The sequence below is a fragment of the Euprymna scolopes genome, chromosome 8 (genome assembly GCF_053919585.1).
Source record: "Euprymna scolopes isolate OS-2025 chromosome 8, ASM5391958v1, whole genome shotgun sequence".
Classification (NCBI taxonomy): Eukaryota; Metazoa; Mollusca; class Cephalopoda; order Sepiida; family Sepiolidae; genus Euprymna; species Euprymna scolopes.
This window is the reverse complement of record NC_136489.1, coordinates 63,634,588-63,652,748: the sequence shown is the minus strand read 5'-3', so window position 1 is coordinate 63,652,748 and position 18,161 is coordinate 63,634,588. Positions and strand designations below refer to the sequence as shown.

Here is an 18,161-nt window from a genome sequence, read left to right as displayed (position 1 = left end):
TCCTAAAAAAACAAACTACTAACAATACAGAATCAAAGTTTAAGACTTAGCCTGGGAGCCTACCGAACTTCTCCAATGGAAAGCCTTCACGTAGAAGCCCAAGAACTACCCCTGCACTTAAGATGGAAAAAACTAGCGTTACAATACGCAACAAAACTACAAACCAACCCCGAAAACCCAACATACAAAACTACCTTCAACTTACAATGTACAAACTCTTATTCAAGGAAACCAAACAGTATACCCTCCTTTGGACACAGAATTAAAGAAATAATACATCAAATCAATGAAAATCCCGACAATATAATTACTCAGAAAACAAACGACAGACCCCCATGGACATTACACAAAGCAGAAACCGACATAACACTTACGACTTACAAGAAAAACATTACAAATAATATAACAAACAGAAGCAACTTTGGAGAACTAAGAGAAAAATATGCAGAATACATAGAAATATACACCGACGGGTCTAAAACTATAAACGGAAAAGCGCAGCATGCACAGATGGACAAAATCAATATCAAATAAGACTGCCCAACGAGGCTTCAATATATACAGCCGAACTGCAGGCCATAAAAATAGCTCTCAAACACATCAAAGACATCAACGAACAAAAAGCCATAATATATACGGACTCGCTATCCTGTAGCATGGCCCTTGAAGTAAAATCTAAACACCCTTTTATCAAAGAAATTATACAAGAATACAATGAAATAACCGAAAAAAAACAATAAAAAAATTATAATAGCCTGGATACCAAGTTATGTCGGCATTCCAGGAAATGAGAAAGCAGACAAAATGGCTAAAGCCACAAACCACCAAATGGAAAAAGTTAAAATACCACACACAGACCTAAAAAGAAAAATCAACGAATATATAGAAAACATGTGGCAAGAGGAATGGAACAAATGCACTGCAAACAAATTGCATGAACATCAACCAATAATTAAAAACGAAAAACAAAAAAATTTTAAAGGAAGAAGAGAAGAAATTGTACTAAACCGAATAAGAATCGGACATACAAAATTAACTCATTCCTACCTAATCAAAGCGGAGGAAACACCAAATTGCACACTCTGCAACCAACAACTAACAATTAAACATCTACTGACAGAATGTAGAAAACACAAACACACTCAGAAGCAATATTTTAAAACAACAAACATTAGAAAAGTGTTCCAGGAAGTGGAACCCCAACAAATCATAAACTATTTAAAAGAAACAAACGTATCCAAACTCCTATAAAGTAAACAAGTAAAATTCAGTTTAGAAAAACAAATCTCTTACAACTAAAACAATTTTTCAGAAAACCTAAAACATCTTGCTTCAAAAGATAAACTTTTTCAAGATACTTAAAAAATATTTACAAGAAACTGAAAATCTATTATATCAACAAAACTTTTTTGGCATTAAATGACTCTTAGAGGTTGAAATGCCGTTAAACAAATACACTCACTCACTCTATTAAATTCTATACAATTTCAGAAGAAGGTTTGATGTAATTTAGTAAAAGTTCTTAAATATTATAAAATATAAAGGAAATATAGTTTATTGCGTGTGGTTCCAATTGATCAAAGTCAATGTGAATGTAAGTTTAACAGACTGTTCCACACCTTATGTCTAAACCTTTTATTTCAAAATGCTCTAACAACGCAACAGTTAACGAAGTTGTGAAATATCGGATCTCTAAAAATTACATAGACAATTAAAATAAAACTGGGTCGAATATTACCTTAATCTCGTGCTTTTTGACGAAACTGCTGTCTAAAATGTTTGCTTAATTCCTTAAAGATATACATAAATATGTACACATTACTACATTTATAAAAATATTGTTTCATCTTGTCACGAAAATTATGGCGAAGAAAAAGTACCGAACAGAAATATATAGTCGAATAACAGTTTTTCAAAGAAGTCCAGAGGAACAAATAAGATAAACAACTTAGGTTTATTCAGAAAATCTAGACAGCCATGAAGTGACGAATTATTTAGCAATTGAGGTGAGTGATGGCGGTACAAAAATGTCTTCACTGTTCGGTTGTTCGATTCTTTCTCTCTAACGCTGAACCTGTGTAGCTCCTATATTGACATTCTTCTAATAGGAATGATTATTGTTCTTCTGTTTTCCGTTTTTAAAAGTTCAATTAATGTGGGATGTAAGATTGTTTCTGTTTTACGTATTTTTCCATGACCTAAATTTTCGATCGGAAAGGTTGACGTCATCGATTGGCCATCACCGATCTGCAAGCATTGGGTGTTTGCACCTATATCTGATAATTGTCGGCGTTACCAATCAGTTACCAAACTAAAACAATTTAAAGTACTTGGAAGAAAATGCATACATCGGAAAAATACAACACACCTCGTAATAAATTAACATAAATGCACTACTGTAAAAAATATAATGGTCAATTGTTTTTGTTACGTAATCAAAAGTATTTTTGTTGCTGTTGTAAAAAGTGATTTGCAAAAAAATAATATATATATATATACATATACACACACATACATATATATATATATACATTGGCATTGTAGCACGTTATCCGTCATCCATGATAAAATACAAAGAATGATTAGGACTAGGCGAAATTCAAAAACCTTAGGGGCACGTTTCTTATATGTATACGAGGGTAAATCTAAAACCAACGTCTATTTTTAACTTTATAACTAAAACGTTGAGCTACGAAGACAGAAATCGTACGATTTAAAACGAGCGAACGCCAGTGATCCAGAAATTTTTACATAGTCACCACCGTTCTCAATGCATAACTCCAAGCCTCTTTCGTTATCGTAAAATTCTGGAGTGTGTTTTTTACATCCTATCCGCGGTGACATCAAATGCGTCGGCTTTGTAAACGTTTCAAGCACTAGTAAGTGACGATTAATTCGTTATTTTCCGTCTTGATGAATACGATGACGTATCCCTGCTTCTGATGCACGTCTATAACAGTTTCAGATAGTCTCACACCTTTAATATTGACAACAGATATAAACTAAAAAGAATGCTTAAAGTCAGCTATAACAATGTAATTTGCAATTCTTTCACGTCTATCTGGGCTGACTAAAAAAATTTGGATACTTTTTGGAACGTCCGTCATATTCATAGATTTCATGGGCTCACCAATGAGAGCTTAAATGAAATGTCATGAAAAATTAGTATAGAGAAATATAGTTAATATTTATTATTCTGTTGAGTAACTGTAAATTGATTTTTTAGTCAGGGAAGTAGTATATAAGCGGGGGATTGGGGTACAACCAACCACAGAATATTATCGATGCGTGTTAAAATCGACGTAATTTGATCCACTATTAGCATGTTATTTTTAAGACCTTTAATTAAGTCTTGATATCAGTGTGTAATATAAATTTTCCCAGTACATGTTCCTTTTTCTTTTCCAGAATTTCAATTGAATTTTTTAATAATTTTTCTTTCAGAAATCGCCTAATCGCAGCAGAGTAACATCACCACCGATATATCTTTTGGGTGATGGGTGTTTGTCTTTCAACTTTTTTGCACGAGGGATATTATTGAAAGGAATACGGCTCCTGAGGAAAACGGAATCTGACACAAACGAAACTTTATGGGACTCGTCAAAGTTCCGGCTAATGGTGGTTTGGTCACGCATTCAGATCCCACTGGTGGCTTCAGGTGAATTCAGAGTAAGTTAGACATGTAGTAAATGTTTTTGCACTTACGTCTCCAAATAACGTAAATTCCTAAAAAAAAACCTGCAATAATTTAAATTTATATAGCTCAGTAAAGCTGATCAGGTATAATGAAAACAGGTATTTATACTAACCAAAAAGACTGGACATATTCTTGGGCATAAGTATAGTAAAGATATTACTACAATATTGCTGATATAGATTTCGTCTAATGGTAGAAATATTGGAATTCTAACAACTGTCCGTGTGTGTGTGTATATATATATATATATATATATATATAAGGATTTCAGCGGTACATAATTGTATTATACATTTAACGTTATCCCACTTTTATCCTTAACAAGTTGGCATTAAGACACCTCAACAATTACTTATGACACTGCGGCCAGAAACATTTCAAGGGGTTTATCGAAGGGCAAATAGGCAGAATCATTTGAGATTAATTTTATTAAATAAAATACTTTGTCCAAACAAGTGCCATAAATTTATTGTAAGGGAACACCACAAAAAGCAGTAGAGCAAATAAATAACGAAGAGAGGTAAATATATAAGATAATTAAAAAAAATAGAAACGTTTATAAAATAAATTAGGAAACAATTAGGAGCATAACTAGGAACACGGAAATTGTTCATCATAAAGTCACATATAAAACAATATTAGAATATTTATTTTTCCAATTTTGAAAAAAATCGTACATAGTTAATCTATGACGGACTTTCTAAAATATTTTTGTTTTACACTTCGTCCAAAAGTGTAACAGCGGAATGCAGCTTTATTTTTTTAAATAACTGAACCGGTGTATTAAAAGCCTGGAAATCTCATTACTACTCCAGATAGCGACTTTTGGTAGGAACATAATATATAATAATAGTTGAGATTGTTAGGAACGCGAGTTGGAAGCAGTTTTCTCTCTACACATAAAACATGAAACCGATGTAGTTGATGTATGCAGGGTTAAGATAAATTTCTCAATTTCAGAGTAGTAACAAACATTTACCACCGAGGCATTAGAAAATGGTAGCAAATCTGCATTGAGAATGAGGTGACTATGTAGAAAAGATCTTAACCACGCTATAACGCTCCTTTTTCTGGTGCCACACTCGTCTTCGTAGCTCTTGCATGTTTTAGTTTTTGATTAAATAAATAAGATACCTTACTCTTAAAACGGTCCTCAATTAGTAGAATGACAGTGAAAAAATTAATCTAATTTAGTTGATATATTCTATTTTACTAGTTTTGCTTAAAAACTGTTTCGTAATAGTTTAATAAAAATTACATTCTAAGTCTTTTTTTTTTCATTACTGGACATGGGTCAAAATGCTTTATACCACAATACTAAATCGTGGATGTTTACATTTACTGTAACAACACGAAATTTAGTTTTATTTTGTATAAAATAAAGTAAATGCATTAACCTTTCATTTTCTTTTTCGGATACTTATATTTACAAACAAAATAATCTCGTGTTTAAAGCTCCGTGCGGGATATTGAGTGTGTTCTGTATTTTTTTCCAGTATTCTTAAGAGTCATTGTCGTTATTATCCATAATTCATCATTTACCTAATCCCTCAATGCAATCGGCAAACAAGTTAGGACTTCATTTGATAAAGGATATTATTAGAATCCAGTCTCTAATGTTCGTATCAGACGTTCGGCGATTCAGTAAAGGTATTTTATGTTACATAACTCTGATATGAAAACTTGATAATGAAACATGCCTCCCTTTTGTTTAATTTAATTAAGAAAAGTAATTCGTTAGGAAAAAACATTTTAGCAGAGCTAGAATTCATGTTTCGTGAAACTCGTTTTAGGAATTGATGTAAATAGTGAGTGAATTAGTGTTCGATTATTCCCATATTAAAATTTGTAAATAAAATGGAATTAATCAATGAAACCGTTTTCACATGTTACTCATTGGATTCAGTTTAAAATTAAGATTAATATTACATCAGCAGTTTTTTGTGTGTAACTTAACCAATTCTACCACGGGAGTGCGAAGAGTAAACATTATACAGTGTATGAAATAACTGATTTTATATAAATGAAATAGGAATACAGATTGAAAACTCCGTATATAAAAATTTGATAGTTTAGCTAAAGTTTAGTAATTTACCTCGCAATATGTCCGTTTCCTGATGTAAAGCTAACACGTTCATCAATACTAAGATAAGTAAAATATCCAGCATTTCGAAAATTTATTAGATGTTTTGCTTTCGAAACTCTAATCTATAACTTCTAAGAATAAAGTAACAGAACGCCTATCTTGAACAAAAATAATGCACTGAATCCGTGTTAGTAATAGTTATCTTTGTTTCAATGTATCGACTGAGGTAACATTGATTTTTGATCTGATAATATATTCCAAGGAAGTACATACCGGTTTATTACAATAGTTGTGTCACTTTGAGATGAAATTACTAGATAAATTACAGAATAATTCCTAAAACATAATCAATCCATTTTGATAAAATGTGCCTATTTGCGTATGATTTTAACGGTAAAAGATTTACAATATAAACTTATTTTCGTTGGAGTTCATTAAACGCTTTTGGCTTATTTTATAGCAAAGTCAATCGATAACTATGTTAAACACGTTTTACACAATTGATCACCCCATAAAATGTGCGACTATACAAGTCATGGCTTAAAGGGAACTATTTAATTTCGGAAGTCTTTATTTTCTAATGCCTACATACGAATGTCTTTACAATACATTAGATAGCATGTGATCTAAATTACTGCACTTGTATTTCCCCAACATAAATGATATTTTTTACGAATTAGCTTGACGAGCATGAAAATCCCCCCTTCAAATTAGAGATTCTTGGATCCTTAGACAAAAACGTTAACTCTCATCTATTTGCTCTGACTTTCGGTTCGGATTCATTTCTTACAATCTGTAAATCGATTGTACATAAAGGCGAAAATAGATAAATGTAAACATTATTTTAGCTTTTAAAATTTTCTGTAACCCTCAACCAACACATATTGGCACTTGTAAGGGAACTGGGCTATTACTTAGGATCCGGCCTAACTGGGGGCACTTGGGAGTTTAAACCAAAGTATTGAAACTTTTTCAGATTAGAACAAACAGGAAACAGGGATTTTCTCAAACCGAGGTATTAGATTGGTACAAAAAACAATGTCGTTTTATATAATATAAAAAAAATCATTATTTTTGCACCAACCTAATAATAAATTGACTTGTGGTTGGAGGGCTATATTAACTTCAATAGTGCACGGGTAGAAATTTTCTACTTGTAAGAGTGTATCGATTTTGTTTGTAAGGGCTACAAGTGTAAGGCGTTCATAAATTTTAAACCAGGCATGGATGTTACATTATGGTAGAGCAGAGGTTGGAGCATGAACGACATTTCGAGACCCATTATATTTGCAATTATTTTTAGATCCCTTAATGAGTGAGACTAGGGGTAGACTTACTAACCCCATCTTGGAAAATTGCATATTTGCACAGATATGGGATGCCCTCTGCTATGGGTAAACACATCACTTTAGGAATTTCGATTTCTGTAATAGAATAAGTATTACTCTTGAAGGAAAAAATATTAATTGTATCGAATATACATTAGTGTGGTACGAATATACAGTAGTGTGGGATATAAGATTTAATTATTTGCATGACCAAGCATATATACGAATTATAACCCAAACCTCAAAAATATATAAGTTGTGTATATCTTTGCGGCTCAGCATATGACTAATCTAATCTCTTCCTCAATTTCCGTTATATTCTAAACCGAAACTGATTCTATTTTGTGATACGAGTTTGGAGGTTAAGAAATCGTCATAATTTGACAATTAATACTGTTGGTTTCTGTGTACAAACAGTAAGCATCCAATATTTTAGTTTAGATAGATACTTATTAAGGATTCCATTACATAAACCTGAATAAAACAGATGACTGTAAATATTAAACAAATAAACTCTAAAATTACTGGTCAGACAACACTGTAATTTACAGAAAATAGTAATCATAAAATAAGGATGGTTTACAATGTAAAAAAAAAACTGTTTGGATGCTGATATTTTTATTACTTTCAGCGCATGCCATAATTCTTCGATTTGTTTAATATTAGCACTTTCTTACCTATGTCTAAATAGCTACATCTGTTGAAAACGCGACTGCAGCGATGTGCTGGTTTCGATTCTAGCTGGTGTCACCCAAGTATTTTGTTTGATGAAATCCCTACTATATATATATGGTACAATATAACATAGCGTGATATTTTAATATTTATAGCTCTAGCATTGCACTATTGAGCTATCTAAATGTAATACATTGCTACTCATGACGTTACTAAGCTAAGTAGTTTGACTATAAAAACTTATATATCCGATACCATGTAATAACAAACACGATTTCTTCGTGATTTAAATTTATTTAAGCGTATTTTACGACCCGGCATACCCTACATCCCACTAGGTCTTTTACAGAATACATACCAGTATATCTGTCTAAATTTCTCTAACTAAGTACATAGTTATGCAGCCTCACGACTACATACCAGGAAATATTTTTGGGGGATTTAAATAATTGACATTAGACATAATATCGAAATGTTTTCATTACGGATTAAATAACATTAACATTCAACTTATTATTTTAACATTAAAAAAATACTTTCATTGATTGACAATGGCTTCGTAAGTAAGCATTGTGGCAATTATTAACCGATTGTAGTCATGTAAAGTCGTGAATGCATATGTGTTAGTGATTCAAATGATTACTTCTGTTTATTATATTTGCTTTCTGATATGCCGACTAATGTTTCTCAGCAACGAAATATTGTATGCGTTTTTGAAAAGGGCACCTACACAAGCATGATTAATTTATAAGTACTTGCGGTACTAGTGGAAATTCCACAGATGCCTGATTCATATGTAATATATTTATGTTGACATTCTGTAGATGTTCAGTGTAAATGGAGACACTCTGATCTATTAGTTATTTCATTAAAACTGCAAAATTATTTATGCAAGCTAGCAGAGACGCCCGGCATAGCCAGGTTGTAAAATACGCTTAAATATATTTTCATTCTTGCAGATTTTTGTATATAGTATAGTTATTGTTCTATCGATTTTATATATAAAGTTACGATTTCAAAATAAAAATATATCTATATTACATGTGCTCAGCCGCTTGACTCGAAACTACAAACTTAGGAATATATATATATATATATATATATATATATATATATATATATATATATATATATATATAATCTCATAATTTTAGCTATAACTGAAACAAAAACTTACGAAGAAATTCTTGAATTAATTAAAAAAATAATAATAATAAAGTGTTATCAGCAAAAATCGAAACCAAGACTTATGAAGAATTCTTGATCAAATTATTTAAGTTGAAAATAAGGATAAATAAAGTAGGTTAGATTTTAAAATAAATAGGTTATAAATGAAACAATTCCTTTTAGGAATTTCTTTGTTACCAAAACGTAATTAGGCTTATGGTAATTTAAACACCTGAAGAACCACGTATTTTCCGTTATAAAGAAGGGGAATTCCAATATTGAGATTGATTCGAGTCCAGTAGAAGCAGAGCCAGAAAAGAGTCTGAGAAAAAAATGTCAAGTCGGTCAGACTGGGAGCTGACACCTCTCAGAGGCGAAAGACGGAAGATGAGACCATGTAGTCGTAAAAGCTTTAATTCCTGATTCATCAATCAACCAGCTAGTAGAATAATGGAATCATGATATATTTGTAATTATATCATATATTTGTAAACCTTGTATTCGTTGTCGTCTTTGAAAAATGGAAGGTAATATTGTTTTGTTTGTCATCTGTGCATCAACATTGTGCAACTCCTTTTCCAAAGTATTGTGTCTCCACCAACATTATCAATAATGACTTCCCTTCGTGTCAACAAGAACTGTTTCATCATATATCTCACCAGTGTATTAATAATAATTTACAGATAAGAATTGTCATCGTTGTCATTGTATTTGTCATACAAACGACGTCGTCGTCACAGTAATAGTGTCACATAAATGTCTCGTCCTCTGATAAATACGTCCTCAATATATTCTCTGATACGTTGTCTCAATATGTACTCCGCTACACATCTGATGGCTTCCGAGTCAGCCATATATTGTAACTTGTCGATTTGAGTAATGGCTCGTCAGCTTGGGGTCGAGAGTTTAGAATGATCTGTTGGTCCTGTCGATCTAAGAGACCGGTCGGAAACGTAACTGTCTGTAATTGGAAATGAGATAGAGGCTAGGTGTTATCCTATCAGCTGCGTCTGTGTAAGTAGAATCCATACCAATCACTGGTGGACTTTAAAGTCACCAAATACATATACTTGTGCGCTAGTATATAGGGAGAGTAATGTATCTATATTTTCAGAAACCTGTTGGATTAGAGTACATTCGTGGCTCAAGGGAGATCATTAAAAAAAAATTAAGTAGTTAACGTTATGTTGTAGGTTGTCTAAAGCACATGGACTTCTGGTCGTCTAATTCTAGTTTGGATCTCTAGTCAAGGGGTGGGTATTTCGAATATACTCAAAGTCCGGGCACGTCTCTCGGAGTCCTTACGGCAACGTGGGAGATAACTAGGTATGTTAAAGTGGTAAAAGTAGACGGTGGAGTGTAGGTTAGTTTCACTTGCTGCTAAGATATCGAGTAGAAATGACTCCACATCACCTAAGTTAATTCTTAGTTCGCGGATATTTGTGAATGCAAGTCTTTTACTCTAAGTTTCTTTCCTCGAATTGAAACAATTTGGAATTATCTTCAGAGTGATTCCTTTTTTACTCTGCCATTCAAAAAAATCAAATCTAATATGAACACATCTTTGCTGAATTTGCCAAATAGTATTCGTGTAGATTTAATTCAAAATACTAGTTCCGACCTCTAAGCGGCACTGTTTTGTTGGGAGAAAAATAAAAACAATCATTACATGGGATTTAGAAAATTGCTTCTGCAATCATCTAGTGTCCTGGTTAAGGTACTCTATGACACTCCCAAAGAATTGGAACGAGATAATTTTTATGTTATAATTACTTATTTTTATAAGTTTACCATTGCCGTCAACACGCATAAAGTACTTTGCAGAATCTTGTCTTTACGATGAAATCCTTTAGCGAAAAATCGATTCGAACATATTAGCTATTTACCTAAATGCGGTGTATACGCTGATATCTTGAAATTATTAATCATTCAGGCAATAGTATGCCAACTTCAAAATACCACTTTATAAATCCTAAATAATTTTTTTCAATAGTCATATTACACACAACGAACGTAATGTGGTGGTAAGAGGTAGATATACATGTTTGAAACTGCTAGAATGTGTAGTATTAAGTTGTTGTTTTTTTTTTTTTTCGACGATACCAACGTGTACATTATTACTGGACGAATACGTCATATTTGAGCTTTCTTGAATACTTTATATATACGTCTTTATTGACGTCCATGTATGTACATACAACTATATTTATGCAAGTGTTTCGAAGAGGTTGATATGTAAGTTTAAATTGTTTGTGATCTGAACATACCATACGCCAATGTATTTATTTCAAATGCCTGTGTTTGCTAACGACGCATTTCCATTTCCATTATCAGAATGGTAATTCAATCTCTAGATCAGCAGGAGGCATAATGTATCATTGCTTGTAGTAAAATGAAGATGGATGCTGATATTTTATGCTAGAAAATAATACTCTACCCCCCAATAATCCTAAAACGTTTTTCAATGACTGATCGATAGGACGCTTCTCCAGTCTAATATAACGCATCCTAAAATCGCAAACAAGTTCGATAGGTAGAAAAGGGAGCTGAGAAACCTCTTCTAGTTATAAGTCAGTGCACCAACTATTTTCTTAATCGTTGTAAAAACAAAATTCGCCCACTCGAACTTGTGCTTTAAATGGTAACCAAAATCTATCCGTCGAATGGTCTGCCATATTTGCACATAAACATTGTGAAATTATAAAGTGGTAGTATGCTATCTTTGGAGGCGGGACTAGTCGAAAAGATCATGGGATTGTTTAATTTTTTTATGTGGCACCGCAATTTTTTTTTTATTAAACTTTTGTTTCGTTATAGCATTACAAAAGAGCTAAAATGGCATTAAATTATAAATATATTTATATTATTATCAGCAAAGAGCATCTGGCTTTTCCAGGTCGGTAAATACGCTGAATATATTTCACATTTATCATTAGAGCCAATTTTCTATCGTATATTTTGTTTGGTACTCTTGCATAATTTGACCCGAATTCTCGTGAATTGCTGTCACGCATGGATCGGGCGAGACCGGCAAGCATCGGTGTCACCCGAGCGTTGTTCAAATTTTGAAACGCTAACTCAACTTTTTATTTTTATTTAATTTTTTCCTGTTATGTTTTTAGTAATTTTTAAGGTGATATTAAGGGGGCGCGGGTGACATTTTATTTTCTGATTAGTTACTTATTTATTTTTTATTTTTGGGGGAGTTTGCTTCTATTTAGATAACGCTTTTCCTTTGGCTAATCAAACAACAGTCGAATTGGAAGAAAACGACTAAACCAACAGAAAAAAACTGGCAAATATTTTCAAACTCCCTAAACAGAATAATGACAGGGAAGAAAATAAATCTATGCATGTTAGAAAAAAAAAATTAAAACATCAATGCAGACAATCTGATATTGTCAGGAGAAGAAATTGCTGTCCCCAAAGAAGTGCATCAATTGTAAACACAAATGTTTATTTAAAAAAAGATTGTGTGTAAAGGATGGTTTCTCCTGGAGATGTACAAATGGGCAGTGCCGCCAAAAGAACTTGACTGAACAACAAGTTTTGAAAATTAAAAAGCAAACAAATACAATTAAAACAAAGAAAACAAAACAAAACTTGTACTTACACATAAGAATTATACGTTTAAAAATATTTTCTTGGAGAAAAAGCAAACGTTCTGTTGATAAATATATTCAAAAATTAAATACTAAAATGAAATAAACATTTTCATTTTTGAAGGTAGGATTTTTGGAGGGATTATTTCTATTTCTTCCGGTTTGATCCCCTCCTATTAGTCTGCGTCTGTTACGATGCTCAGCTGATACCGATAATTGCTGGTCTCGCCCGATCCATGCTTGACGGAAATTCATGAGAATTCGGGTCAAATTATGCAAGATTATTTTTTATTTCATCAAATATATAGTAATAATTTCAGGTGAAAAATAATATGGATACCATTGTTATATAAGGGATGTCCCCTTTTCATGTAAGTATAAAAATAGAGATTAGTTAAAATGAGAGAAAGCAGAAATCGAACCCTGGACATAAGTTTTAAAGAACAATAGGTTTAAATATTGTTAATTCGGATGAAATAAATAATAAACTATTCAATTGTTAGAATCTGGATAATAAAATATGGGTTAAATAAATTAGATATGTAGGTTGAATTCCTTTGTGAAAATAAAGAAAAAATAGGTTATTGAAAAATCAGAATGTTCGGGAAACGTGCAAGTCCACGCATGTTGATGGCACGTGAATTTTAGTCACGTTGGCAGGACATGCACGGATTTCTCAATATAGGAAGTGAGAGTTAGTTAGTTAGAGAGACAGTCAGTGAGAAACTCAGAGTCTGGAGTTTGAAATTCGAACGTCTAGGAAGCGAGACGATCACTTTGAAACTAAAATGTGAAGCTTTGAATTCTTGATGAGAAAACCACGGCTGTTCGTGAAGAAATAAACCCATCAGGTGTTTTGATAAAGCGTCTTTGTGTTTATGATTCTTACAAAAAGTTAAAGTGAATTGTTATGTCTGTGTTATAAAATGTCGTTACATACACGTCTCGACATCTCATCGACAATGTGAATCTACATCTCATATCTACACTAAGACTGTCTGAACACTATCTCCTCACTCTAAGAGCTTCACATAGCAATACATCTATTAACCTAAGAATAAACATTTAATGTATAAGAATCCTAATAACATGAACAATCTCTCTAAGTCTCTTACAACATCTCATTATCTCTAAGACTCTCTTTTAATGAAACCCCTATATGTAATATTTATATATTTTGGTGCCCGTGAACCAGTTTGCATCAGCGATGCAAAAACCGAACCTGGGGTCTATATAACACCATCAGCCAGAAGCTAAACCAAAATATTTTCAGCCGTAGCTGTGTATCCTACAAATATAGTTCTCGAGAGATGAGAATGACTTGATATTAAACTACGTGAAGTAATAAAATTGAATTTGGGCACGCACAGAAAGCAAAAATATGTCCAGTTGAAATGAGGTTTACACTTAAATTTACCGGTACGAGTATGTATGCGTTATACATTCATCCAAACAATCTTACTCTGTGTAAACCATACTTTGTATAGGATACCTATTCCTTGTTTATGTTAGTGTTATCAGTTATAAGAGTTTATCGGTTTAATATTTAAACTAAATTTACTATTTAAATTTATAAGCCAGTATGTGCAATCTTAATGATTATGCAATCGACGATTCTAATAGCGTATGGATACAAATATTCTACTCTTGGCATTAGTTTCCACGATTTCTATGTAGTAAGAATCCTTTCTAGAAAGGAATCGGGTACTTACGGGAGATCACCAACAGATATACAATATTCTAAGTGAAAATATTTTTTATGGAACGAACTGGGTTATTACGTTGGACACTCGGGTCGTCAGTCTATCATTAACAACTCGGCCACCGTCACTTGGATCCATAGTAAACGAATATTTTAAGCCCTTAATTTTCTTATATTTTAAGCAAAAGCTAACCATAGTGCACGTATCATCTGATTACCATTTTAAGATGCAACTCTTCTGGGTTATTAGCAATTATTTAATTAAATTAATGTTTTACTAAAATAACTTCATTCTTTGTTGAATCGATTCTAAACCTCAGATTGTTCAAGAACCCACCCGTATGCTCGACACTGACGGTCAGTATAAGTCTCCTAGATATTTTTCTCACAATTTTCCTGGAATTTCGCTCATCCTCCATTCTGTCCAAACAGGAATCTTCCGATCAGAAGATTCTATTAAGATGTAATATCCTAAGATGTCTCTCCATCGCACAGTATATGAATACTCTGTGGCTGATTGGGATCGCTTCCGCAAATTTATATCGGATATTCGTCTGTTTAAGGTTTAAAATGAACATTTACTCTATAGTACCATAACTGCCTGAATGGTAAATTGTCGGTATTAACCGTTTCATATCCTCCAATAAATTATAGCAAAAACCTAACACAGCCGTGGCTTTCTTTAATGTGTTGCTGCTATTGCTCAGAGAAAAGTTTTTCATTGCTTCAACGAAATTTACTAAGAATTAAGTCGTCTTTAGAACTGCCAATATCTACCGTAAAAGAGTAATGAAGAACGCGAGAGATCTGCATGTGCAGTCCTTCAAGTCCTATGTAGCTAAGCGGCAGTTTGGTTTTCGTGAATTTTAGCAAATAACCAACAGGGCTTTGAACTGAAGCGCGTCGTCTATCTGGGCCATGATCAATGGGCCTGCGGTAGTCTCATCAGCAGCAAACCCCTTCACCAAGAACTTTGCGACAAATTTTTCTATCTGACCCTAGCCGCCTACCTCCTGTATCTGAAAACATGATATGCGAAATACAATTAACTGCGTGTATATGATCTCACTATTTCTGTTTCCCAGTTTGGCTTTAATATCTCAAAGTATTAAAATTTTATTTTCAGATTATCTTTTCAACAATCGGGAGAGATATGTTTGCTAACTATGCCATTGATAATCTGAAACTATATCCAACGCCTTGCAAACAAAATTGAATGCGGATTATTGAATGTAGATGGCTGCTCAACCTTGCAAAGAGGGATGATATAAAACTTCGTACTGAATTCAAGATGAACTAATTCCAGTGACGTGAACATTTTATTTTTACTTTGTTTTATTACAGTACTAGTTATAAAATTTGATATAACAGCGGAAAATATTTTTCTTAATCTTTTCTGTATATTACCTTTTCTTTTAAGCTCTTTCTCTATTTAATTTCTAATCATTGAGTGCAGGGTTGTCACCGAAAACATAACTAATAAATGTTATTAAATATTAGACGAAACTAATGTTTATTTTTAAAAAAGTCTACAGAGGATTACGCGTTTTGTCTTGTAATTTGCGTTACAGTGAACAATTGTATTGCTTTTTGTATGAAAATTCAATCCATCAAAGAAACTTATATTTAAATAAACATGAAAATGCACTTTTCATAAATTACTAAACAATGTGTTTGATTTTAAACTGTTTCATAATTATACTAGTAAAGCTTGCTTACAATTAATAAATTTTAATCTAATTATCTTAAATCTAAGATTTGCGTATTTAGATTACCTGGATTATTGTTTCGAACTTCGATAGTCCACTCAACCTTATCGAAGATGCAAACTTAATTTCTTCAGTTGCGTCTTTCCAAAGTCTGCAATTTGAACTTTTAGCATGACAGTCTTATTCACGTGGATAATTTGTTCTCATTCTCTTAGGCATGACTGGATAGATGACGTAATATTATTTTTCGTATTGCTCGCCATTAAGATTTAACCCTCAATCTTAAGAGCTTGTCACTGAAAACATAACTTTCCACTTAATATATCTGGAATTTAGGTTAATGCTGAGATTAGAATTTCAACAGATTTAATACAAATATACCTGTCAAAATTATATTTAAACTAACAATTCTAATTGCAGCTTCGTGTGTGTTTATTGTAAAGAAAATGTTTCCTATATTCATTTTATAATCTCGAATTCCGGATATTATGAACTAGTCCGTAAAAATATGAAGATTTCTCATCGATATTTTCTATCTCTAACTTTTCTATGGTAGTTAGCGCTTGTAAACTTTAACTTAATCAGATGTATATCTGAGTAATCATTTTTCATGTTATTACTTATGAATTTACTTCAAACAGTATGCCAAAATGTAGTGCAAATACCATGTTGATGACATATGGCCGAGTGGTCCTAGACGTTGTATCAAAGTTTACAGTTACCCAAAAAGGTGCTGAGTTCAATCCTGAACGAAGGCAGTCAAAAGGTAACATTAAAAACAGAATCAGCAAATATGTCCCAAAGCCTAGCTGGAGTCCGAACACGGTACCCCCGTAATAATAATAAACTGTGTCCATCGCTTAATTGCAGATTAAAAAATAATCAATATTTCAGTAAATATAAGTTATAAAAAGCTGAAAATAACGCCTTCCAAGGACTGTATTAAGGTGAGATAAATCCTAAAATCTCATCAAAATTCATGTTATATTTAAAAAGTTATGTTATTTTTTTAATATTCAAGGAATTTACACCGTCCATCGCTTTATTGCAAGTCTTCTAAGATAATGTTTTAGCTCAATAAAACAATACCAAAGCATCATAAATTTATATTGAACACATTTTCTGGGGAAAATTAATAAAAACAAAAGCACATCCCGAGGGGTAAGTGTCAAACAAACGAATTATTTGTCCACATATCGCCCATGTTTGAAATTACATTAAACAACCTTTTGTCCACCGAGGAGGTCAATTGTTTGATCTGAGATGGAGTAATGGTTCTGGCAATGCCGACTATTTTGTTCCAAAGGGCATCCTTCGAAGAAAACTGCTCTCCTCCCTCATAAACTCCTCGTTTCAATATTGACCATAGGTGTTCGATGGAGTTAAGGTCCGGAGAACACGGTGGCCAGGACATGAGGGTTTCTCCAACAAAGCCCTGAGATCCAAGGAAGGATGTAGTTGCCCTACCAGCATGAGATGAGGCATTGTCATGCATAAAAATAATCTTAAAACGACGTGACAAGGGAAGATCATCTAGCCATGGTAACAAATTCTCATTTAGAAAGGCAGTGTAGGCATTGCTGGTGAGCTTGACACCTTCTGGCACTCGGAATGGTCCACATAGCTTATCCCCAATAATTCCCGCCCAAAACATTATGCCTCCACCTCCCTGTTGGCGACGAAATCTATAAGGCGTTGGAGTTCCATTTGGATTCCAAACTTTGGTTCCTCCGTCCGGTCCATCAAGGGTAGCACGAGCCTCATCTGTAAACAGAACATTTTGGCAATCCATTTTCATATATTTTTGTGCCCAAGCCAATCGTTTTTCTTTGTGGGTTTGGCTCAATGGAGGCCTTGGAATAGGATTGATGTTTCTTGCCATTTCATTCAGTACATTGCATCGGGCTTGTCTGGACCTTGGTATGACTCCAGTCCTCGCAAAAATTGTTGCACTGGTGCTGTTTGGGTTGCGCACAATCTCTACGAATTTTTAGAAGATCCCGATCAGAAAGGTTCCTCCTTGTGCCCTTATCTTTCCTGGACTTGATGTTGGGGTTGTTGACGAATGTAGCTAAAGTTCGGGGATCCCTTTTTAGTTCTGTGGCTAAATTTATGATCGAGAGTCCTTCTACTAGTCCTGCAATAATCCTCTGCTTTTCGGTAGCTGTTGAACGTCCTTTTTTTTTTTGGCATGT

At 33.1% G+C, this 18,161-nt stretch overlaps 1 protein-coding gene across 1 annotated transcript in view; it reads left to right on the top strand.

Moving 5' to 3' along the window:
* Window positions 1-16,663, top strand: part of LOC145284045 (uncharacterized) — a 107,566-nt gene extending 90,903 nt beyond the window's left edge. The window contains exons 21-22 of the mRNA XM_080133128.1: window positions 3,445-3,669; window positions 15,384-16,663. Coding sequence (XP_079989254.1) covers window positions 3,445-3,669; window positions 15,384-15,473 — 315 coding nt within the window. The 3' untranslated portion in view covers window positions 15,474-16,663. The remainder of the gene's footprint in view (window positions 1-3,444; window positions 3,670-15,383) is intronic.
* The last annotated feature ends 1,498 nt before the right edge of the window (window positions 16,664-18,161 follow it).